Source organism: Panthera tigris, chromosome X, assembly GCF_018350195.1.
Source record: "Panthera tigris isolate Pti1 chromosome X, P.tigris_Pti1_mat1.1, whole genome shotgun sequence".
NCBI classification, from domain to species: Eukaryota; Metazoa; Chordata; class Mammalia; order Carnivora; family Felidae; genus Panthera; species Panthera tigris.
In genome coordinates this window covers 27,002,496-27,028,360 of record NC_056677.1, presented here as the reverse complement: position 1 = coordinate 27,028,360, position 25,865 = coordinate 27,002,496, and the positions used below count along the sequence as shown (strand labels likewise).

General features: G+C 39.8%; 1 protein-coding gene across 1 annotated transcript in view; it reads left to right on the top strand.

Annotated features, from left to right (window-relative positions):
- Positions 1–25,865, top strand: part of DMD (dystrophin) — a 1,614,661-nt gene that overhangs the window by 1,067,340 nt on the left and 521,456 nt on the right. The window contains exon 49 of the mRNA XM_042974140.1: positions 14,546–14,757. Within this exon, the coding sequence (XP_042830074.1) occupies positions 14,546–14,757 (212 nt within the window). The remainder of the gene's footprint in view (positions 1–14,545; positions 14,758–25,865) is intronic.

Sequence of the window (25,865 nt, the reverse complement as noted above, 5' to 3'; positions counted from 1 at the left end):
TTTGGCTATTGTTGAAAGCGCTGCCGTAAACACTGGGGTACATGTGCCCCTAGGAATCAGCACAGAAGGGTTACTTTTCACCTCCCTGTATCTCACATTATTCACTGTAACATTTATGCGCTGCTGAGGTTTAAATAAGCAAAGATGATCTCAAAATGGAGCCTAGGAAGGGCAATTTGAGACTTCATCCACTTTTACTGTTGGCTTTTCAGTCAACTACTACTCCTACCACTGCTGCTACAACTTTGGTCTAAAATGTATTTTATCATCAGCGATCCTGTGCCTAATAACAGGACATACGTTAAACGAGCCAGAACTGATCGATCTTTATTTTTGATCTTACGTATTGCTTTTCCGGAGAAGTATTTGAAAGGGTCCATTGAGACTATACTTCAATAATTCATTTCCTCTTTTCCCTTTAATACAGAAGCCTCATTCTCACAAAGTAGAAATTTGAACATGCACTTTATTTTCATAACCTTGCCTACCTGTATATATTTGTTTTGTTTAATAATTTTGTGTCTGCAGGAGCGCCTACGTTCTTGCGTGTGATATAAGAGGTGTGTTTGCCCTTTCAGCACACTTCTGTACACCTTCCTATGTGCCAAACTTGTGCCGGGCCCCGATGAGAAAAATATATTTCGTCTCCTGAAGGCAACACCTTCCAGTGGGTAAAATAGACAGCAAATAGATCATTGCCAAATAGTGTAATCACTGTGTTCAGAGATAAGAGCAGGGTGCTCTAGGAACCATAATGTGGGGTACTGTACCCAAACCCATGAAACAAGGCTTGGTGGGGCCAAAGAGAATGATCAGGAAAAAAATGACCAGTGATGGTGGCTTCTGAGCAGAGCGCTGCCGAGCGGACAAGGGTGGAGAATAATCTGGGTTGAGGCGAGGCACAGACACGAGTGAGACATGCATCACATTATGCATGTAGGGGACTCTCATGTGGCTATAGAGCTACAGTAGAGGGTACTCAATGGGCAATGGAAGTCAAGAAGCTGGAAAAGGTCTTATAAGTCAGGTAAAGCGTTTTGATTTTGTTCTGAAAGCAATGGAAGAATGACATTAGAGGACTTTAATAAATGATGACAGACTCAGATTTTCATCTTCAAAAGCCTTCTGCAACCACAGTATTGAAGATTCATGTGGAGTGTAAAAGACCAGTGTTAGAGCAATGGTTCTCGGTCCTAGCTGCACACGAGAATCGCTAGGAGGTGGGGGCTTTTAAAAAACTGCAAGTGCCTGGACTCCACCCCAAACCAATTAAATAAAAATCTTTGGGAATAGAGCCCAGACATTGGTATTTTTCAAATCACCCGTGTTGATTCAATTGCACAGACAAGGCTATGATTCAGTAAATAAGAGAGAACATCGGGAGGCTTTTAATTAAAACAGGCTTGGGAAGCGACAGCTGGATGATAGGTTAGAAGAGCGATTAAGGAGGTTGAATGAATGGCTTGGCATCTTGGTTAAAGGATAAGGAAGAAAGAGAAATCAAGGATGATTTGTACGTTTCTCTTTGAATGACGAGGTAGAGGAACAGATGTGTGTCAGCGATTAGGGGAGAAGGGTGGGGAGGATGTGATCAATGTTTGGATACACTGAATATTCAAAAGGGATTTAGTAGACATTTGACTATGTGAACATGGCGTTTGGGAGAGAGTTCTTAGGTTGAAACAGATTTGACTATGATCATTGTAAAGGTGGTAAAGGAAGCAATATACATAGGCGAACTCACCAGGGAGAGAATATGTCAGGGAAAAAGGAAAGAAGAGCAAAAAGAGACTCATAGGGAATAGCAACATCTAAGAGATAAGCAGAGGACGCTGAGGCATGGCCAGAAAGGTCGGGTAAAATCCATGCCATGGTCATCAAAAAGTTTCAAGGAGGGCTTATCAATGATGGCAGGTTCTAAAGGGACGTCTGGAAAAATAAAGACTTTAGAATCTCCAGTGCTATAGTAACTTGAATATCATACCTATTATCTACCACAATTTCAATGGCAATGTCAATTTCCATTTCAGCTATTATCTGCAATTTCAGTGGCGAAAGTCAAAATGTAGTGACTAAGAGTAGTGCATGACTAGAGCTTCTCAACTTCTAATGTGCACATAAATCACCATTGGAATCTAGTTTTAAAAACGTAGAATCTGATGAGTTAGGTTTTGGGTAGAGCCTGACTACAGTTCTTGCAGGCTCCCAGGTGATACTGACACTGCGGGTACACAAACCATCCCTTAAGTCACGCTGATGTAAACCACTCTTCTATGAAGGAAAAGACATCAGATTGGCCAGACACGGTGCTAGGGCCAAAAGAAAATCTTTTTGGTTTTGTGTTTTCTTTTTAGATGAAGTTCTGGACTGAGATTGAAGATACGGGGCCGGTGAAAAATAGAATCCCTTCTTTTGGGAGGTGGAAGAAACTGGAATACTGAGTACAGGGAGGGAATCGGGCTTGGGTAGGAAGGACACCTATGCCTGAAGGGAAGGAGGTGAGGAAGACGAGAAAGACAGAATAGTCCTCCGGTAGATGGTATCTGGTGTTTCGCCTTTTAGCCCAGTGTTTCTATTCGAGGAATTATTTTATATTTATTTTATTCCTTGACTTGAATGGCTAGCCTACGAAATGTGCTCGTAAAGATAGAAGTGAGCCCTCTTTGCTTCTCAAGTATAACTTGCATTTTCTGCACCTTGTCAAATAAAACTTTGAGTGACAAGGTGTAGGGACGAAACTCAATGTGTGTTCAGGGAGAAAAATGCCCTTTTTATTCTACATATCTTTGAGAATATTCGCATTCCAACAAATGCATCGATTTTGATGTGAAAATGGAGTGATGGATGGGTTTTGCCGTGTGCGTTGCGTGCCAGTGACACGGCAATAAATCCATGGTGCTGGAACTGTAATGGTACCCTTTACTCCACTTTAGTGAACTCTTGCTGAACCCTTTTGAGTTGTTAGTACTTTATTTGCTACATTTGGCACTTAATTAGTTGACAGCCGGGGCCAGTGGGACAGATGGATTGTCCGGTGATCTATTGTGTCTATAGTTTCTTTTCCATGTCTTGTGAGTGGCCTAGGATCATACACCGAAATACTTGTGCGGAACTGTAGGTCAAGCTTTTTCCCTCAACCTCAAGGTTTCATCTCAACCAGTAGGTTCCCCCTGTTAAAGGAAGCCATTTTTGGAATTTATTTTAATGGTCGCATAATGTCACATTTCAACATCTGCCTTTTAAATGATCAAAATAGCTTACGTGTTTCATTTGGACGTGATGTTGGTATTTCCTCATTATCTGTGACTCTCCCAACTGGTGGCAAAATTTTCCTTTGACCTTAACTCATCTTTCGGTGTGAGCATCAGCACACCCTTACCTATGGTTTATAACCACAACTGGAGAATGAGCTTTTTTTCAGAAGACTCATTTTTTTCTATTAGAAGATGTGGTTTATATCTACGATGGAATACTACTTGGCAATGAGAAAGAATGAAATCTGGCCCTTTGCAGCAACGTGGATGGAACTGGAGGGTGTTAAGCTGAGTGAAATAAGTCAGTCAGAGAAAGAGAGATACCTTATACCATATGTTTTCACTCCTATGTGGATCTTGAGAAACTGAACAGAAGACCATGGGGGAGGGGAAGGGGGAAAAAAGAAAGTTACAGAGAGGGAGAGAGGCAAACCATAAGAGACTCTTAAATACAGAGAACAAACTGAGGGTTGACGGGGGCGGGGGGAGAGGGGAAAGCGGGTGATGGGCATGGAGGAGGGCAGTTGTTGGGATGAGCGCTGGGTGTTGTGTGGAAGCCAGTTTGACCATAAATTATATTTAAAAAAAGAATGTTTGGCACACTTTAAATGAGGTATTACGGTCTTTGACAGCCTGTTGATTATGAAACTAAGAGATCTGCCTGAATTCCATTTGCCATTTCCATTCCTATAAATGCTATTTACTATCTTCTCAACTTACATATTCCACAGATGGTATTATTTTCTTTATTGGAAAGTGGTCTTAGTGACTTAAAAAGCTGCCTAAATAATATGCTGCCTCGTGCTTGCTGTGAGAGAGCATTTTCTGTAATGTTTTATTCTGAAAAATTCAAATACACAGAAAAACTGACGGAACTGTGCATTGAATAGCCATGAACTCACCATCTAGATTCTGCTAGATTCTTCGTCCCTGTAGCCTCCCATCAATCCCGATTATTTTTTGATTCATTTCAAAGTTTGAAGGCATCAGTACCCTTTACCCCTAAACGCTACAACACGCGTATCATCAACTAGAGCTCAATATTCATTTACAATTCTTTTATTTGTTTGTCTGTGGCAAAATTTGCATAGTCAAATGCACAAGTCTTGCGTGTGCCATTCGGTGAGTGTTGACGAATGGCTACACTAGCGTGACCCGTGCCTCTATCAAGATACAGAAAAATACAATCACTCCAGAATAGAAACAACTTTTGAGTGTCGACTAGACTTAGTATGATGATGGTTTTTCAGTATATACAAATATCAAATTATCATGTACACCTGAAGCTAATATAACATTATAGATCAGTTTTACCTCAATGAAAAGTTTTTTTCAGAAGAAAGGAACCTTTGTGTAGGTTGGCTTGAGTTTATTTTGACTGAATTTTCAACACAGCTGACTTTAAGATTGTTAGGCTGAATCGTACTAATAGCCCATCCAGGGGAATGGCTGTTGATATTCTTTTTGTTCATCCAGTCACTGAGCTGACTGAGTTCTTCTCAATAACATTGGAAGGTGAGCCTCTATCTCTGACAGAAACATCAGGAAACATGTATTTCACAGACTGTTAGAGCTGGTAAGAACCTCAGGGATCATCTAGTCTGCTCACTTCTGCCTTGTGGCTCAGGATTTAAGAACTTCACTGGCATTATGAAAGCACATAGTTCCCTATCTTTACCCCTGTAATAGTGAGTTAGGGGCCAGGCGCTCTGGTCAGTGCCTTTTGTCCATTATTTCCTTAATCTTCACAGATTATCAGTCTTCTTGTTTTTGTTATCCTCACCTTGCAGAGAGTAAACTGGGTGTGAACATAGCATTAAATTACGATCTTTGCCATGTCCGATCTAACAAACATTAGACTACTATCATAAAATATTTTTAACTTGGTCATTTATTCTAGGTAGGCCTGTCTTCTGTGAATTTCAACTAAGTGTTTGGCTGTTCTTGAATTCTAGCTTTTTAGGATTTAGAGAAGGAGCAGATATTCAAATCAGTCATAGTGGCTAGGATTTAATCATGTGCCTATAACTCCCTTCTCTTTTCAGGTTTTTGGTCTGAAATGTCCCAGACATTTTATTCTATGTTTACATACCAACCACACCCCTTATGCCCTGTTCCTAAATACAGCGCATGTCCATTTACCCTAGGTACATTTGACTTCCTGGTCAGTGTATTTGTTTCTCCCCCTTCTTAATGGTTTAAGTTGAGATACCTCCTTGAAGAGCTTAACTATAAATCACTTTTCTACAGAACCGTGTTTAAATGCCATGTGAAGTCAGATGAAACAAATATTAATATTCTGTATAATTTGGGTTATTATTTTCACTTACCTTGGTTCCTTATAAGTCTTTGAATATCAAACATTAAGATATGCTCACATTACTCAAGGTATAGATGTACCCGAACTTCGTATAAGAGTATAATAATGGCGGTTTCTTTTCCTTCCCTCCTCCCTCCCTCCCTTCCTTCTTTCCTTCCTTCCTTCCTTCCTTCCTTCCTTCCTTCCTTCCTTCCTTCCTTCCTAAGTTCCCTTCTTGATCATCCCTAACATTCTGTTGACTATTTTAGCTGCAGGAAACAGTCTGTTATGGTTCCCACATCTCTTTCCCGTTTTTAACTATCAGAACTCATTATCTTAACTTCAGTTGGAGTCATTTTGCTTACAGTTGACCGTAGTTAAATATCTGCCTTCTTAACTCATTTGTGACCCATTTGCCTGCAATGTCACTCTTCCAGCTTGGCATTTTTTACCTGGAACACTTAAGTGCTCTGTGGAACCATTGAGGTATATAGTGTGCTCCACATTGCAGATCACAAATGTTTGCTGATGACTATAATCCGTTGTTTAGTCTCTGTACAGAGAAGCAGCAACACCTTGCTTTACTATGGTCCGCTATGCTTTTATTCATTGTTGGATTTTATCTGCACAAAAGTCCTTCGGTTGTGCAACTGTCATTATTTCGGTTTTGCAGTTGAGAAAATTGAAGTTGTGGTCAGTCAACTTTTGCCAGTTAAATTTCGTCACGAATCTAGGGCTATAACCCATTACTAACTGCCAATCAAGGTTTCCTTCTAAAACTTACTCACAGGAACTTTCTCAGGTTGTAAATCCAGTGCAGAAATGGCAACAGAGCTGTTGTTTCTTCCGTAGCAATGTATATTCAAAAAGGCAAGCATTTCGCTTTTGTAAATAACATTTTTCCCTAGGAGAGATGTTGTGGGAATTTATATCAGTCAAGAATGTATATCGATAATCAAACATAGCTAGCTCAAAAACATGAAGTGAAAGATTGGTTAGTACTCAATCAACTGAACTGTTTCTTTCTCTGCAGTATTGTGGTTCTTGACATGATTGCTGAGTTTCCAATTTGACACTTCTGGAGATCTGTAAATCAGGACACATGCCGAGTCCCAGTCTGTCACCCTGAGTCTTAGCATTGGTTATTTATTTCCCTTCATTATCCAGCATCTACTTACTGGACAGATCAGTTGAGAAGCTTTCCATGACGGCCCTCGGAAAAGAGAAATGCACACATTCGGGCAGCTCTTCAATTACCAACGTGCACAGATTGTCTGAGTTTATATGCATATATTTTATTATTATTTCACTTTTGCATGTCAGATGAATCCGGTATAAATGTAAATCTAACAGTATGGGCTCTAGTGACCAAGTCCATTGCTGTAGTATATCTTTGGTCTCTCAGTAATATCCCGAATGCAGTGTTGCAAGTGTGGTGAAATTCTGCGGTTTGAATTGTTGCCCAGGCATGGACAATGAACAGGTCCATCTGATGTCCAGTGGGCCAGATCCCAAACGGCTCCTCTTTGATGAGCTACACATTTTCAGCTAACTTTCACTCCTTGACAAAATGGAATATATACCCCACTGCCCAAGTTTTCTTTTGCCTATGGTTCTGCAGGGTCTGCTCTTAGGACAGCGATATCCATCAACCGCAGGGCTCCGTTGCTGTTGGTAAATAACCAAATATCTGCTTCATTAGTCTCCGTGTGCTGATTTGTTTCTGGGAGTCTAGTCTGGTTCACTGACCAGTGTTTCTGTTCTTTATCACACCAACCTAAGACGTAAATTGTATTGTGTCCTCAGCAGAGCCATCGCATCTCTCGTTACTCATGTCTCCCAGGGACGCGTGCTTCTCAGGTTGCAACCCTTTTGAAAAGATGAATTCTCCAACGTTGTATGTCGAATATATTTTGCGAGCCAAATCATACTTCATTAAATTTGTATTGAAGTACACTATGCCTAGGGAAAATGTACATGTTATAGATGTTTGGGTTGGTGAGTTTGCACACGCTAAATACAACTGTGTAAACAGCACTCAAATCAAGAAACGGGAAGTTCAGAAGCGCCTGTCATGTCTCTTTCCGTGACTACCAGTCTCACTAGGCTAACTGGTATCCTGACGTCTACAGTCATCTTACTTCTTCGTGTTTTTCTATGTTATGCGAATGAAATAAAACAGTATGCCCTTGTTTTTTGGCTGCTGTCTTTCCCTCAACGATACGTTTATGAGATTAATAGATAATATTACATAAATGAGATTAATACATAATATTGCATAAGTTGAGTTATTGTTGTTGCTAGATAGTGTTCTATTGGTAAGTTTATCCATTATCCATTTATCTATTGGCAAAATTATCCATTATATTTATCCACTGTATTTATCCATTTTATAGTAGAGGGGAATTTGGGTACTTTGCAGTTAGGGGAATCTTCCAATTTAGGACATGTCTTTTGGTGAATACAAGTATGCATTTGTCTGGGATGTGTACTTGGGAGTGGAATACAAAATAAATAATATATTTTAAAAGAATTTTTAATGTTTATTTTTGAGAGAGAGAGACAGAGACAGAGGGTGAGCAGGGGAGGGGCTGAGAGTGAGAGAGACACAGAATCTCAAGCAGGTTCCAGGCTCCAAACTGTCAGCGCGGATCCCGACGCGGGGCCAAAACTCACAGACCGTGAGATCACGACCTAAGCCTAAGTCAGATGCTTAGCCAACTGAGCCACCCGGGCACCACCAAATCAAATAATATTTTAAATATATCTAACAGGCTGACTGTTTAAAGAAATCTTATGGTGAATCCTTTTGTAAAGGAAATAATCTGTCCAAAATTTCTGCTCTGCACAATGGATTCTCCCATTCGGGTAGTTATTTCACAAGAGTTGATACATGTGTTGATTCGCTTTCTAGTATTTGTTTCATTGTACTTATGTTAATAACAATATGATATTTTATTGTTGTTATTAGCCTCTGGAACTCAGTATCCTTTAAACTTTGAAAATGCCCATAAAAATACCCTTATCGGATATATACATATACTTTTCTATACTATGCCACCTCAGATTTAATTAAAAATACCGACTGAGGTGAAAAGATATGCCAACAGATTCTGTCTGATCTCTGGTTTATTTTAAGGATACCAGAGAAAGAAACAGCATTGATTCGTTTTGGCTCACAAGAATCTCCCACACACGCCAACATAGCTTTTAATTTAAGGATTTTTTATCAGAGGAGGATGTTCTAGTAGATACGATATTGAAGATGTTCTATGCCAAAAAATATGGCTGATGCAGAGGCATTCAATCAGAAAGGATGCCCAGAGAATATTTGTTTGTTTCAAGTAGAGATCATGAAGAATGAGAGGAAAATAAAGAGTGAAATGTGCAATTCTTTTTTTTAGGTTCTTATTTTAATTTCACTTAACATACAGTATTATGTTAGTTTCGGGTGTATAGTATATGAATTCAACCCTTCCATACAACACCCTCTGCTCCTCAGCATTAAGTGCCCTCCTCAGTCCCCACCGGCCGCTTCACCCCTCCCCTCCCCCGCCCCCCTCTCCCCTCTGGTAGCCGTTAGTTCATTCTCTATAGTTAAGAGTCTGTCTCTCTGTCTCTCTTCTTTTTTTCCCCTTTGCTGTTCTTTTTTTCCCTTAAATTCCACATATGAGTGAAATCTTATGGTATTTGTCTTCCTTCCTTTGACTTATTTCACTTAGGCCTATACTCTCCAGATCCATCCATGTTGCTGCAAATGGCCAGATTTCATTCTTTTTATGGCTGAATAATATCCCATTGCCTCTATATACCACATCTTCTTTATCCATTTGTCTCTTGATGGACACCTGGGCTGCTTTTATATCTTGGTTGCTGTGAATAATGCTGCTGTAAACCTAGAGGCGCATATATCCCTTTGGATTAGTGTTTTTGTGCCTTTTGGGTAACTATCCAGTAATGCGACTGCTGGATCATAAGGTAGTTCTAGTTTTAACTCTTTGAGCAACCTCCATCCTGTTTTCCACAGCGGCCGCCCCAGTTTGGATTCCCACTAACGGTGCACGAGGGCTCCTTTTTCTCCACATTCTCGCCAACACCTGTTGCTTCTTGAGTTGTTGATTCTAGCCTTTCTGACAGGTGTGAGGTGATATCTCATTGTAGTTTTGATTTGCATTTCCCTGATGAGAAGTGACAATGAGCATAATTCTTAAGCCATTGTTCAAATTATGTAAACTTGAAATGCAGTCAAGAGACAGTGATTCCTTCTAAGGAAGCAAGACTCAAGGTCCGGGGCAAAGATTAACTTCAGAAGTGGAATATTTGCATCATTAGCAAAAGGAAGCATGGATAATTAAAATAGTCTGCATGTACAATTCACTTGACGGATAGTTACTGAAAGTGTACCAGGTAGCAAGCCCTACGTTTTGTTTTCGTTTTTGTTTTTGTTTTTAATGAATAAAATTCTCAGAGTACCTTTTCCCGGAGGGATAACCTTTAAACAATGATTTGAGTGAAAGTGTTCTTACTTGTGAGGTGATCCCCTGAAATACCCGTAGGAGAGTGGGAGCGGGAAATAGGGAAAGAAGCCAACGATTGGGCCAATGATGGAGCAAGGGATTGCCGTGGGCCACTTGCATTCAACCCTGATGAGTGAACTCTGGGAGACAGCGAAAAACGCACCTCCCACTTGTCACCCACAAAAAATTTTCCGTATGGTCTTCAGGGAATTCTGCGTGATCAGAGCCAGTGGATACTTTTGGCATGGGCTTTGGGGAGTCTGACTGGTTCCAAGCCCTGGCGCCTGCACTCCCTATCGATATGACCTTATGGCCCTCCTTTCAAGCAGTCTGTTTCCTCCTCCGTTCAAGGAGGAGAAGTGGCAACAACAACAGCAGCAGCAGCAGCATAAACAGTAATACCTACCTCATAAGATCATCATGTTGATTAAATGAATTAACGCTCGTATAGAACTTAAAATAGTCCTTCAATCAGTGGAGGTATTCAGATAAATGTTGATTACTCTGATTTTTATTACCTGTTGTGACATTTATGGCATTTAAAAGTGTCAACCACTCTGGCGTCTTTGAAATCCTTTCTTGCCCGTGTCTTTATGACAGTACCCTTTGCAAGCATTCCCCCTACCTCTCTAGCCATTCATTCGTCTTACTGGCTACCTCGGCTTTGTTCTGTCTTTATGTTCTGTCCTGCATTTTCCAGGACTTCATCTTTAACCCTCTGTTCTGTTCGATCGATTTGCATACCGTATCAATGAGAATGCATTCACATTGATGTCTTCACTGCTTCTCTGCAGTAATTTATAATCTGGGATTTCTCTCCCAAAATACACAGCTGTGCCATTGCACCTTCAGTCCAAGTGACTAAAACCTCCCAACGGATAGGCCTAAGATTGAACTCATTATCTTTTCCCCAGAACCGTCCATCCTTTGTTCTTTGGGTAGACAGTGGCCAACACCTTTATATAACAGGCACCAACTAGAAACCGGGGAATCTGTCTTGACTGCTTTGTTTCCCCACCACTTAGCATAATGCCCGGTGTCTAGCAGATGGTAAATAAAATGGTGACTGGCAGTCTAGACGAACAGACTGTTGGTTTGGGGTGCTTGGAGGGATAGATGGATGGTTGAGTGAGTCTGTAGCCTGTACATTTATTTAGTTAAGTATTACCTGATGATCGCATACAGTTGAAGGTCAAGGATGAGAAAGCACACCCTTAGTGGGATGCACACACCAAAGAACCATTTTATCTTGCCACATTGCACACGCACGACCCCTTTGGGATGAGCACTTTGATTGCTGTGACTCAACAAACATTCAAATGGTATGATTGAAATAATGATCTGGGTTATGAAAGTTTCCTCCTTTTGCCTCAATGAAGACATACATACCCATATAATAGGAAGAACTATCTTACTTCTTCCTCATAGGAGGGCCTATTCAAATAGAAAGATTATGTCTGCCCTACTGAAATGAACTCTAAGATGTATGAAATATTCACTGGCATGATTGCAAATGGCTTACCATGTTTATATCAAAAATACGAGGCATTTACAATTTTGCTAGCGTAATAAAATGTCACTAATCAAGGCTGATTAATGCAAAGGCAAATTGGAATCAGAGACTTTTTAAGGAAAGCCAATTTTATTATTTTCAAATACATATAGTATATAAAAATGGGCTAAGAAAAAAAGGTGCCAAGTATGCATAATAAAATAACCTGCTATGATAAGTGGAAAAATTGGTTCGTAATTGGAATATCAGTTATTTCTATGATTGATGGAGAAATATTTCAGAACATGTTAAGACGTATTTATTTATATTTTCCACAGCTTTCTTATAAGAGCATTTATACTAGTAATTTTGCAAACTAAAGATTAAATAGAAGACTACTTAATAATTATAAATCTCAGGGCACCTGGCTGACTCAGTCAGGGGACCATGCAACTTGTGATCTCGAGGTTGTGAGTTTGAGCCCCACGTTGGGTATAGAGATTACTTAAAGCCTGTTACAAATAAATAAATAATAACTGTAAATCTCAACTATGATAGGTACCGCACTACCTTGTGGGGCAACAACAGCGATGAAACAAACACACAAAACAGAATAGGGCTCAAAGATTAGAGAGAGAGACTGACATTTAAAACAGAGGTTCACATGTTACACACGCAAACAGAAACAAACCCAATAAAAACAATCATGCGTAGGGGCGCCTGGGTGGCTCAGTCGGTTAAGTGGCCGACTTCGGCTCAGGTCACGATCTCACGGTCTGTGAGTTTGAGCCCCGTGTCGGGCTCTGTGCTGACAGCTCAGAACCTGGAGCCTGTTTCAGATTCTGTGTCTCCCTCTCTCTGACCCTCCCCTGTTCATGCTCTGTCTCTCCCTGTCTCAAAAATAAATAAAATGTTAAAAAAAAATTTTTAAAAACCCAATCATGCATAATGAAGGCCACTTACTTGGTTTGGCCTACTCCAGGTCCCAGATTCTTGATTTCATGTCACAATCACTAGTCTTGTAGGTTCTGTCTAGTTCTGATGCTTATTTACAGAAAATCTCAAGCACTTCTTTAACTCCTGAGTTCTCCTAACTTAATGGAGCCAACAACACGGTTAACGAAGAAGGTCTAAACTTAACGTCGTGAAGTGCAATTTTACAGTACTGTTCTGTGTACATTTTATCTCTATCCATAACCCCCCTTGCCCTTCTCTCCTGTGGTCTCTACTCTGAGGGGCAGATCTGTGTCACCATTGGGCTCCCATGCTCTCTGCCTTCCGGTTGGTTTACCCACTCGGGAGACCTGTTAGGAAAAGCGAAGAGAGCGAGGGCAAAGTGAGATCAGGGTATTTATTCTCCTGGTTCCTTCCAGGGAAGTTGCGTCAGGCTGACAGTGTCCCTTGAGAAAAGATTACCGCGCCTCTCAAGGTGGTTTCTCCTGATGATTCCCAGCTTCTGGACACTTCTCCCTCCCCTGAATTCTTGGTCCCAGATGTAGCCAACAGCTCCAATGCCGCAAGGTCCAATTTCCTGTATTATTTTTGGTGACTTTCGTATACGCTGATTATGTTGTAATTTGTTCCTTTGTAAATAAATCTCCTAGATTACCCAGGCCAGATCACAGAGGAACATGTATGTCAAGCTAAGATATTTCAGAGGACAGTAGGGAGGCATTGAAGGGTTTAAATGAGGGATTGGGGTGATCATATTTATATTAGTTATTGCTCTCTCTGTAGTGTAGAAGTTGTGTTACAAAACAGACTCGAAGCAGTGGGGCCATACGGTCTTTTGCAGGTATGTAGGTGCAAAATGACAGAGCTTTGCAGTGGGAATATGTAAAAAGTGGGAAGGAGTTCTGTATGAGAGGATTTGGTAACCGCCTATGTATGGTATTCATCGAGACTTAAGGAAACATCTAGAATATTTGTCAGGTTTTCCTCATGGGATAAAGTCGGGAGTGGTTTTGTTACTTATTTTCTAGGGCATTGTTTGTATTTTATGAAATGAGCTTCAAGAAAAGTTAATGTGGTCCTTAAAAGAAAAAGACGATGTGGTATGTTTGTTTTTAATATATTAAAATCAAGTACTTCAGAGAAGAATTAATAGGGCATCTCCATCTTGGGCTCACAACGATACCAAAACAATTGCCTCAGGATAAGGCTGTCTTACAAAATATAATCAGCATGGATCCTTAGATAATTGTTACATTTCCAGGATGCCTATCTGCTCTTGGGTTGCCTCAGAAGAAGACCCCAGGAAAAGGTTTTGAGAGTGCATGGTTTATTTGGGAGTTGAGGGAAACAGCCAGTAAGGCAGGTAGGCAAGTCAATAAAAGATGGTGCATTATCAAGCAGGTTCCTTCTTTGGGTCACTGGAGCTTTATCCCACTAGGAAAACTCTGGAACCCTTGTAAAACACATGCTCCCCAGTTACATACCCTGGTATGAATGGGACTCAAATATTCATGCCCCGATACCTACCATTGCTTCTTCCTTACAGGCTGCTCCTGGGAGGTGGGGTGACGGAAACCATCAACTCCCTGGTAGATCTGGCCGGCCACTCAGATGGCAAAACAAATTCTCTGGGGCCCCACAAAGCCTTTAAGGAATGAATTTCCAATGCCAGTGTCAGAAGTCAGGTTGTTGGGCTCTGAAGTGCTAAGGGCAAGGCAATTCAGGCGTTCTGCTATCGTACCTTTCTAAATGATTATTCATATTTGACTCTGGGGATTGGGAACAGACAGAGCTGAATATTTACATATACTACTGATGTTCTAGGTCACCTTCAGGAAGATAACTTAACCTCCTGTTTGCCGCTGAACAAGAAAGGAATTCGATTGTCCCTCATCCTAGCTGTAACACGATGAACGATGTTTTAAATGAGTGATAGAAAGAGTGGGGCAATCTTTGAATGTTAAAATTCAGATGTCTTCTCCAGACCTGCATTCACTCCTATATATTCATTTTTTTCCTTGTATTCCAGTTGAAAGAATTCAGAGTCAGTGGGATGAAGTACAGGAACACCTTCAGAACCGGAGGCAGCAGTTGAATGAAATGTTAAAGGATTCCACACAATGGCTGGAAGCTAAAGAAGAAGCTGAGCAGGTGCTGGGGCAGGCCAGAGCCAAGCTGGAGTCATGGAAGGAGACTCCCTACACAATGGATGCGATCCAAAAGAAAATCACAGAAACCAAGGTTAGTATCACAGATATGTCCTTAAAAGAAAATACCAGTTGTACTGGATAAAATTATAATACGGATGAAAATGGAATGATTTTTAAGGTAAGTGTATGAAAAGAAAATTGCGTTTAGGCTGAAATGAACAGTAGACTTTTCAGTCAAGGTAGAGATTAGAGGAAAATTGATGGCTGATAGCAAACTTACAATTAATTTTGTTTAATCTGGATATCATAGGCTGCTTTTCATAGCACACCATTTTTTTGAGATCGCTTCATAGCTGATGTCCATACTTATGTGGTAGCATGAAGGCAGTGGGTTGGGATTACTTCCTTCGTAGAAAAAGGAACAGGTCTACTCCTTCCTAAGTAGGGCCCTGAGTGGAGAAGGGAGGAGATGTGTGAGGTAAGGCAAGGGTAAGGTGTACTCTCACTTTCTCCTCCAGGTCTTTGGCCTCCAGACCAATCTCTCTACTTCTTTGTCTTCCTTCTCTTCTTCCTCTTCTTTCCCCCCAAAACTCCATCATGTATCTGTCCATCTCGTGATCTAGAGCTCTCTGGGATACAAGAAAGAGAACTGGGACAGGAAATAATATTTGTTTAATGGCCATGTTTTATCAAGCATCACGCGTGGTGCTTTCGATGCATTTAATTCTCTCCAACCTCATATTTATGGGTCAGTTGGGAAAGACCTTAAATGCTAAGCAGAGAAGTAGCACAGTGGGAACTTGATTAGATTGAATTTTTGATTAAAACCCTCTATAGACTTTTTTTTTTCTGGTGGAAAAAGGCCTTCTGCTAAACAATTGTCTGAATCACAAATTAGCTATGTCATCTGAGAAAAAGAGCCTTACATTGTGGTTTTCTTGGATGAAGTGGCTTCCATTTCTAAATTAGTCAGTGTTTAGGCTGTGCCGAGCTACATAGCATATGTGTTTGTGCTAGGTTCATTTAAAAAATAAACCCTGATTTCTCAAGAATTTAATATAATGATTAATTCCTTGGTTGTGTCATAGTACAGTGCAGGTTGAAGAGTCCTTCCTGGGAGCGCTCTCATAAATAGTGACTTGAGGAATCCAGGCTTTTCCAATTTTGTGAAACTGTCAGCTTGCACTCATGGCTGCCCCAGGTCACTGCAGGAGAGTGAGAGAAAACGTGGCCAGTTTACCCAGGGGGTTCTATGGACAGGCCTGGAGATTATGTACATCATCACTTCCACCCACATCCCATTGAGCAGAACATGCTCCCAATTTAACATCAGGAAGAGTAAATGGGAAAAGTGAGCTAGTGAGTTTTTAGCCAGACTCTGCCGTAGCTACTTCTCCAAAGGACCTGAGCTGCTATGAGGACAAGATTTTTGTTTACATGACAAGAATGTTAGAAAGTCCCATAGGATTTTATAGGCTTATCATTAGCTCCGTTGGAAGCAATTATTTCTTTCACGTGGTAGGTACATGTGGCCACTGAGATTTTCTCCTTGGGGTGAACATAGAAGATGTAGGAATTTCTAATGATGACGTTCCCAATTCTTGGTTTGACTATGGGAAATATAGAATTCACGTAGCTGCTCTTGAAGGCTGTGGTCTTACCCATAAGGTATTCGGTATGCTATGCGATTTGCTTTTCGTCTCCAAAAATTGAGGATTCTACGAATCTAGCAGATCTTGAAACAGAATGGTTAACTGGTGGAGAGGAATTAACAAGGGAAAAGAGTTTGGACTGGACCCTTGAGTTGGAAGAGGGGAAGAAGAGATGACAGGCATATAGTGATAAATTTGATAAGGACAAGAAGACTCTGCAAGTTGGCATATGAGAAATCTTAAAACCTACAAGAATCTTAAAGTGATGGCAAGAGTGATTAGGGTTTTATAGCTCTTAGAAAAGCAAGGGGCTTAAAAATAAGAGATGAAAAGAGTTGCAAAAGAGAATATGAAAGGATAAAAGAAATCAATTTCATCGTCAAAATAAGTAATGTGTTTTAAATACCTAAAACAAAGACAAGATGGTGTTATAATCGCTCTCCTTGTCATACTTTTAAAATAAAAATTTTGCTTTTGAATTGTCTTTCTAAAATGTCATGATAAAAATGGCTCAGCCGTTATCTATAGAAACTGATGTTTTTGTTTGTGTTATATGTTCAGGAATTAAATTATATATATATATATATATATATATATATATATATATATATATTGGGGCACCCGGGTGGCTCAGTCGGTTGAGCGTCCGACTTTGGCTCTGGTCACGATCTCACGGTTTGTGAGTTCGAGCCCCGCGTCGGGCTCTGTGCTGACCGCTCGGAGCCTGGAGCCTGCTTCGGATTCTGTGTCTCCCTCTCTCTCTCTGTCCCATCCCCACTCATGCTCTGTCTCTCTCTGTCTTAAAAATAAATAAAACATTAAAAATAAATAAATTAATTAGTTAATTATACTATCGTTCCCTATTTACAGGTGAGAAAATTGAAGGCCAGAGAAGTTCAGAAACTCCTCTTCAAAATCACAGAGTTAGGATGTGCATGCATAGCACTTACTCTTGTAGATGACCTCACATATGTTCTCTTCTGCCCATTGTCTTCTATGTGGCTAAGGCAAATCAAGAAGACACTGTAAAGATCAGAAAGGGAGACACCTGTCATTAGGAATTGACCAATAAGATCATATAAGCCAACAGGCAGAAAATGAAAATAATGAAAATAGTACACAGGGAACAGGTTTTCATATTCTGTTTTACTATGAAAAGCTAAAAAGACAATTGCAAAGTATATCCCCTTTTTTAATGGAACTACAATTTTTAATTCTTCTAAAAGTCAGAGAACGTAGGGCTGCCCGGGTGGCTCAGTCGGTTAAGCGTCTGACCTCAGCTCAGGTCGTCATCTCATGGTTCATGAGTTCAGGCCCCACGTCGGGCTCTGTGCTGACAGCTCAGAGCCTGGAGCCTGCTTCGGATTCTGTGGCTCCTTCTCTCTCTCTGCCCCTCGCCCACTCATTCTGTGTGTGTGTGTCTCTCTCTCAAGAAAGGAATAAACAGTAAAAAACATTTAAACGTCAGGAAGCATATAAAATGGAGATCTGCCCCTGATGTCTAATATGTTATCACTACTGAGTGGTAATAGTTGGCTTATCACTTACAATCGCCTTTTAGGAAGAGAGGGTGAAAATAGACATAAAGAGGCATTGGATAATTTGAGCAGGATCTCCTTGCTCCATAAACCCTTTGGGAGTCTATGTGCCTAAGATCAGAAGCGAGCTGGTGAGCCTGGTGAGGCAGTCATCAAGCTGTGGCTACAGAGGTGGAGAGCTGTGATTGAAGCAGGCAGCCTCCCTTGCAGCAGCCCTCACTGTCACAATGCAACGGTTTCAAAGGCAAGCCCTAGTAGGATTCTACTCTGAAAATTGAAGCCCGTCGCCATACCTGAACTAAAGAAAAATTCGTCTACCGTTCTGATATTTTGATGATTCATAATTGCTCATCTTGGCCCCTAATCTCTGCCATTTATTGTCTACATATCTTAATTGTCCTGTAATGTGGACAAAATTTGGAATTCTGATTTCAACCTTGGTATCATTGTATAAATATTTATACGTATTTCTCTATATAACGTTTAATAATTATCATTTTAAATTATTTTCAATATCTCATTAAGGCCCATCCTTAACCACTTCCTTACCGATTGGACATTCAGGCAGCCTCGTCCTCTGGGTTAAAAAAAAAAAAAAAGTAGTGGAGACAAAATGGGGACAGTAATCATCCCTTCACAGAATAGGAATGAAATCTGAGATAACATCTGGGGAAAGTCCCTCCTGAAAGCACGGTGTGGCTGGAAGGAGACAGCAGCAGGACAGTCTAGATTTGTCCAAAGAACAAGCTGTAGATAGCCCATCATGTCAATAAGTAGTCAGCAGGTGGTTAAGAGATGCCCATGGTATACGTATAATTTCTCTCCGGTATATCCCGTAACTTTTTGGAAACATAAAAAACATAATGGGAGTTAGTAGTTGATTTTGTTAACCACCTGGCTTCATTTGACCTTCTCCGTGGCCCTAATAAAACAATAATGTTTTTTTGAGATGGAAAGACAGATGTCAGGGAGAATCATACAGGATTTCCATTCTAATCAAGCTCCCTTCCAATAAGCTATAACAGAATCCTATGAGAGATGCTGCCATTTAACTTTCACAAGCAGTAAGATGGTGTGACATTGGCACCTAAAACTGCTAGCACTGGTCATCATGGGACTATTAAGATCGGTCCAAACGTGGCAATGAATTCTTTGGAAAAATTATCTCTTGGTGATTTTAAGCTTTCTTTTCCAGTGTCAAGAGAGATTTACCCAGGCTCAGAGTTTTCATTTATTTTTTCCCCTTTCAGCTCTTGAAAGAGAAATTCCTTTTTTGTCTGCTTTGTGATTGCTTTTGTGTCAAATTCAGCATAAAAGCTTTTCAAATGTGACGGCATTAGCTGTTTTGTGCTTGGCTGAGCTAAGAGTACATGAATTCAATAGAGAAGTGAAATCTTGTTTGAGCCTAGCTGATTTGGCTCTATAATACTTAAAACTATCTGAGGCGAAAAATCCAATAATTTATCAAATTAGTAAATAAACATTTCCAAGGCTGCAAAATAGATGTTTTGAAGACGTTCTTTAGGGAACTTGAAACATAGATACACTGTAATCGTGTAACTACTTTAAAAAGTTGTCCTGATTATATATAGTAAATACAGTAGTTCTTTGAGGGTGTCCAATTATTTTACTAGGAACGAAACCGCTGGAGAGCTTTTTCAAATATGGAAGTAGAACATTGTAGTTTTAATTATTTGGGGGGTAATGGGTGGTGTTAGACAATATCCTAACCTGCCATAAGGATACGCACAGTAGTGGAAGCTGAATCCTTTTTCCACATGTTTTATTTACTTTTTGACGTGCACAAAATTAAATCAGCAAATTGATTAACGCTGGTAGTTGGAGGTTTGGATTTCTGATACTGTAATGCAAAAATATCAGAAATCTTCTTGCCAGGACCTGCCGCGGTTTCACGCATTTTCTTTATTCCCTTTTGTTCTCTCCTAAAGCTTCCACGTGATTAAGGAGAAAGAATCAATAACCTGATAGTACTTTTCCTCCCAAAGTATGTAGGAAGCTATTAAAGTTTTCAAAGCATACAACCAGAGTGCTTCGTACATCACTGATGGAGCAGAAGAAGTAATGGGCTGGTGTCCCCAGGTACTGCTATACTATATAAATATTTAATGCAGAGCCCCCAAGACTTGAATAGCATTATGTTCTGATTACACCATGTTTTGCCTTGTTTCCCTTTCATAGTTTAACTTCTATCATGCTTGAAAATATAATGTACCAACTGTGTAAACTCACTCCTCCATAAAAGCAACAAATTGCAAAAATGGTCAAAATTGCCTTCTCTGAACTCTGGAAATTAAGCAAAGGTTCGCAACATTATATAAACTGCTGAACTTCAGTAAGAAAAGCAGGGTTTGAGGCTTTTTAACTTGGCTGATTGCCATCGCTTTCTCCCAACTGCATCGTAGCTTTGAGAATCGGCAGCCTTAGGGCCACCAGAGAGGAAAGACCGGGAATGGACTTCATCAGAAAGACCCCTTTAATTCTCAGAGCTTTATTACTATTTGACCTGTCTTGCGGCTCCCTAGAACAAACCTCTACACAAGGCCTTGTCATTATTTGGCCTGACTTTGCACGAACTCCCCAGAAAAAGCCCTATCCTCACAGTGTTTATCCAAAACAACCAGCAACATTGTTTAAATAGTAACTGCCTGAGACTGTGATACCAGTTGAGATAATCATGGTCTAGAGAAAAACTGAAAAGGCAGATCTGGGGAATGAGATGTCCCCAGAGGTCCTTGAAAAGCTCTGACATTTTCCTGGGGTATCTAGAAAGCTACATGCACATCTTGCCAAATAGAAAATATCAATAAATGAATACAAATTACAAACAGGAATCAGATAGAGATTCTGGAGTGTGAGAGTGTAATGATTGAAATTCTTACTGGAGCGGCTCAACCTCAGAGTTGAGCTGTCAGAAGAGTCAGTGAACTTGAAGACAGGTCAACGGCAATAATCCACACCAAGGAAAAGAGAGAAGGAAAATAATTAAAAATACAGGAAGTACATCTGACAGAATTGAGGGGAGAAATAAACAATTCACCACAAACAAAGGCTTCAGTCTCCTACTTTGAGTAATGGATAGACTGAGCAGTAGATCAACAAGGAAATAGTAGCCTTAGAAAGACCCTGTGAATTAGCAAGACCTAGCACTCTTCTGTAGGACATCCCACTCAGTAATAACAGAGTATACATTCTTTTCAATTGCACATGGAACATTCTGTAGGATAGGTGATACACTAGGTCACAAAAGAAGTCTCAATACATTTAAAAGGATTATAATCACATAATGTAGGTCCTCTAGCCATAAGTAAACAAAATTAAAAATTAATAAAAGCAAATTTGGGAAATACGCCGATATGAGAAAATGATACAGTACATTCTTAAATAACCAATGGGTCAAAAAATAAATCACTAAGGAAATGCAAAAATACTTTGAAATGAATGTAAATAAAAACACAACACACTGAAACTTGAATGAGGTGCAACTAATGAATTTTGAGAGTGAAATTTATAGCTATAAATACCTCACTTAAAAAAGAAGAAAGATCTCAAATAAGTAACCCAATCTTCTACCTTAAGAAACCAGAAAAAGAAAATTGAGCCTAAAGCAAGGAGAAGGAAGGAAGGAATAAAGATTAGAGTGAAATCAAGGAAATAAAGAAAAGAAAACTGAGGGAAAATCAAGAAAATTAAAAGTTAGTTATTGAAAAGATCAACAATTTTGACAACCCTTTAACCGGACTAAGAGAGAAGAGAGAGAAGGCTCAAATTACTCACCGTAGGAGTGAAAGAGGATACAATCCTACCAAACGTATAGAAATAAAAAGGATTATAAGAGGATGTTATGAATGGAAGATATAAGAAATATGAATACACCTATAACCAATAAAGAAATTGAATTGATCATTTCAAAATTTTCCCAAAAAAAGACCCAAGACCAGATGGCTTCACTGGTGAACTTTACCAAATATTTATTTTGTTTTAATTTTTTTTTTTTTTTTTAGAAAGAAAGAAAGCGTGAGCAGGGGAGAGGGGCGGAGGGAGAGAGAGAATCCATGCTGGGTGCAAGGCTCAATCCCACAACCCTGGGATCAGGACCTGAACTGAATCCAAGAGTTGGGCACTTAACTGACTGGGCCACTCAGGTGCCCCCAAGATGAATTAATACCAGCTTTTCCCAAGCTCTTCCAAAAATTAGAAGAGAAAGGAATACTTCCCAGCTAAAAATATCACCAGAAAAAAACTACAAACCAATATACCTCATGAATAGAGACTCCAAAAGCCTTATGAAAAATACTTTCAAACCTAATAAAGCACCATATTAAAAGGACTGTATACCATAATCAAGTGAAATTTATTCCAGGCATGCAAAATTAGTTTAACATACAAAATTGAATCAACGTACAGATTTTCCTTGACTTACAATGGGGTTGTCTCAACAAACCCGTCATAAGTTGTAAATATTATGAACCAAAACTGCATTCAATACACCTTACCTACCAACCATCACAGTTTAGCTAGCCCACCTTAAACATGCTCAGAGCATTTGCATTAGCCAACAGTTAGGCAAAACCACGTAACACAAAGTGTATTTTATAATATACGTATTTTATAATATACAGTGTTGCATATCTCATGTAAGTTATCGACTACTGTACTGAGAGTGAAAAACAGAGCGGTTATATGGGTACAGAAAGGTCAGAAGTGCATTGCTTGCTCCCCCTCATGATAACGTGGCTGATTGGGAGCTGCGGTTCACTGCCACTGCCCAGCGTCAGGAGAGAGTATCATACTGCATGTCGCTAGTCTGGGAAAGGATCAAAATGGAAAATTCAAAGTATGCTTTCCACTGAGTATCTGTCACTTTCACATCATTATAAAAGTTTTAAAAAGTCATAAGTCAAACCATCATAAGTTGGGGCTGTCTGTAATATGTATCGTATCAGTAGAATAAAGGGCAAATCCCACCTGGTCATCTTAATAGTTGTAGAAAACGCATTTGACAAAGTCCAAAACCCTTTCGTGCAAACACACGTGCACACACACACACACACACACACACACACTCAACAAATTAGAAACAGAAGGTGTTGTAGGTTGAATCGTGTCTCCTTAAAAAGACGTGTGGAAGACCCAACCCCTGGTACTTATGAGTGTGTCCGTATTTGGAAATAGGGTCATTGCAGATGTGATCAAGTTCAGATGAGGTCATACTAGAGTAGGCTGGGTTCTTAACCACATATGGCCGGTGTCTTTATAAAAGGAGGAAAAGAGGCATACACAGAGAGAAGAATGTCACGTAAAGACACTGACAGCAGAGCAAACACTGTGTGACAACAAAGGCAGAGATTAGAGTGTGGCAGCTGTAAGTCAAGGAATACCAAGGATTGACTGGCACCCCCAGAAGCTGGAAAGAGGCAGGGAAGGATTCTTCCTTATAGGTTTTAGATGGAGCATAGTCTGCTGATACCTTAGTTTGGATCTATCCTCCAGAACTGTGAGACAATACATTTCATCATTTTAAGCCACCCAGTTTGTGATACTCTGTCTTGGAAGTCCTAGGAAACTAATACAGAAGGAAGATGCTTCAACCTAATAAAGGGCATCTAAGAAAAACCTACAACTAGCATCATAGTAAAGAGAATGAATGCTTTCGCCCGTGATCATGAACAGGGTAAGGATGGCTGCTCTAGCCATTTCTATTTACCACTATACTACAAGTTCAGGCCAGGGAAACTGGGCAAGAAAAATAGATAAAAGTCTTCTAGTTTGGAAAGGAAAAAGTAAAACTATCTATTTGCAGATGACGTGATCTTACATACAGAAAATCCCAAGGAATATACTAAAAGAATACTGGAACTAATAAATTCAGCAAGTTTGCAGATTGCAAGGTCAAAATACATAAATCAGTTATTTTTCTGTACATAGGCAGTGAATAACCTAAAAAATGAAATTCAGAAAACACTCCATTTACAATAGCATCAAAAAATAAAACACTTAGGAATAAAAGAAACCCAAGACCTGTATACTGCCAACTACAAAGCACTGTGGAATGAAATCAAGGAAGATCTAAATAAATAGAAAAAATATCCCATGTTTCCGGATCAAAAGACTTAATATTGTTAAGATAGCAACATCCTCAAATTGATCTGCAGACTTCACGCGATCCTCATCAAAATTCTAGCTGGACTTTCCGCAGAAATAGTCAAGTGGCTCCTAAAACATATACTGAAATGCAAGGGACAAAGAATAGCCAAAACAACCTTGAGAAAACAACAAAGTTAGAGGACTCACAATTCCCAATTTCGAAACTTCCTACAAAGCTACCGTCATCAAGATAATATGGAACTGACAAGAAGATGGCACATAGATCGATGGAATAAAATTGAAAGTCTAGATGTAAATCTTTGCATTTCAGGTCAATTGATTTTTCACAACATTGTTAAGACTTGTTAAGATTGTTAAGATGGGAAAAGAATAGTCTTTTTTTTTTAATTTTTTTTTTAACCTTTATTTATTTTTGAGACAGAGAGAGACAGAGCATGAATGGGGGGGGGTCAGAGAGAGGGAGATACAGAATCCGAAACAGGCTCCAGGCTCCGAGCTGTCAGCACAGAGCCCGACGCGGGGCTCGAGCTCACGGACCGCGATATCATGACCTGAGCCGAAGTCGGACGCTTCACCGACTGAGCCACCCAGGCGCCCCAAGAATAGTCTTTTTAAAACCTTGTGCTTGGATTATTAAATATTTGTATCCACATAATGAAGTTTGACCCGACCTGACACCATACACACAAATTCACTCAAAAATGGATTATCATAGGGCAAAATATAAGATTTAAAAATCTTACAAGATAACATAGGAGTACCATAAGTTAGGTAATGTTTTCTTGTATATACATGATACCAAAAGCAAGAGTGACAAAAGAAAACATATGTAAGTTGAACTTCATCAAAATTAAAAACTTGTGGGGCGCCTGGGTGGCTCAGTCGGTTAAGCGTCCGACTTCGGCTCAGGTCATGATCTCACGGTCCGTGAGTTCGAGCCCTGCGTCGGGCTCTGTGCTGATGGCTCAGAGCCTGGAGCCTGTTTCAGATTCTGTGTCTCCCTCTCTCTCTGACCCTTCCCCGTTCATGCTCTGTCTCTCTCTGTCTCAAAAATAAATAAACATTGAAAAAAAAAATTAAAAAAAAAAAATTAAAAACTTGTGCTGCAAACATTGTCATCAAGAAAGTGAAAAGACAGCCCACAGAGTGGGAGAAAATATTTGCAAATACCAAATATGGGACTTATGTCCAGAATATATACAGAACTTTAGAACTCAACCAGAGCAAAAATACAACCCGATTATAAATCAACAAAGGATTTTAATAGACTCTTCTTCAAAGAGGAGGTACAAATGGCCAATAAGCCCATGAAAAGATTGTCAACACCATTAGTCGTTAGGAAAATTCAAATGAAAACCACAAGATAACCACTTCATACTCCCTCGGATGATTAAAATAAAAAAAGACAGTAATGAGCGTTGACAAGAATGTGGAATAACTGTAACCTCGTCCATTGCTGTCGGGAGCGGAAAATGGTACAACTCTGGGAAAAAGTTGGGCATTAACACCAAATTACTATCTGACCTGACAATGCCATACTCAGGTGTGTATCCAGGAAAAATAGAAACATACATGGCGACAAAACCTTTCTACAGATATTGGTAGCAGAGTTATTTGTAATAGCCAAGAAGTGGAGAAGCCTCACATGTTTGTCAACTAATGAATGTTGTTTTTTTTTTTTTTAAGCGTGGTATATCCAGCTAATGGAATACTATTTGGCAATAAAAATTAATACAGTACTGGTACCTGCTATAACATGGATGAACCTGAGAAACACGATGCTAGACGAAAGAAGCCAGTCACAAAAGATCACATATTGTTTGAGTCCATTTGTGTGAAGTGTCTAGTAAAGGCTAGGGGAGAGAGAGAATGGGCAGTGGAAA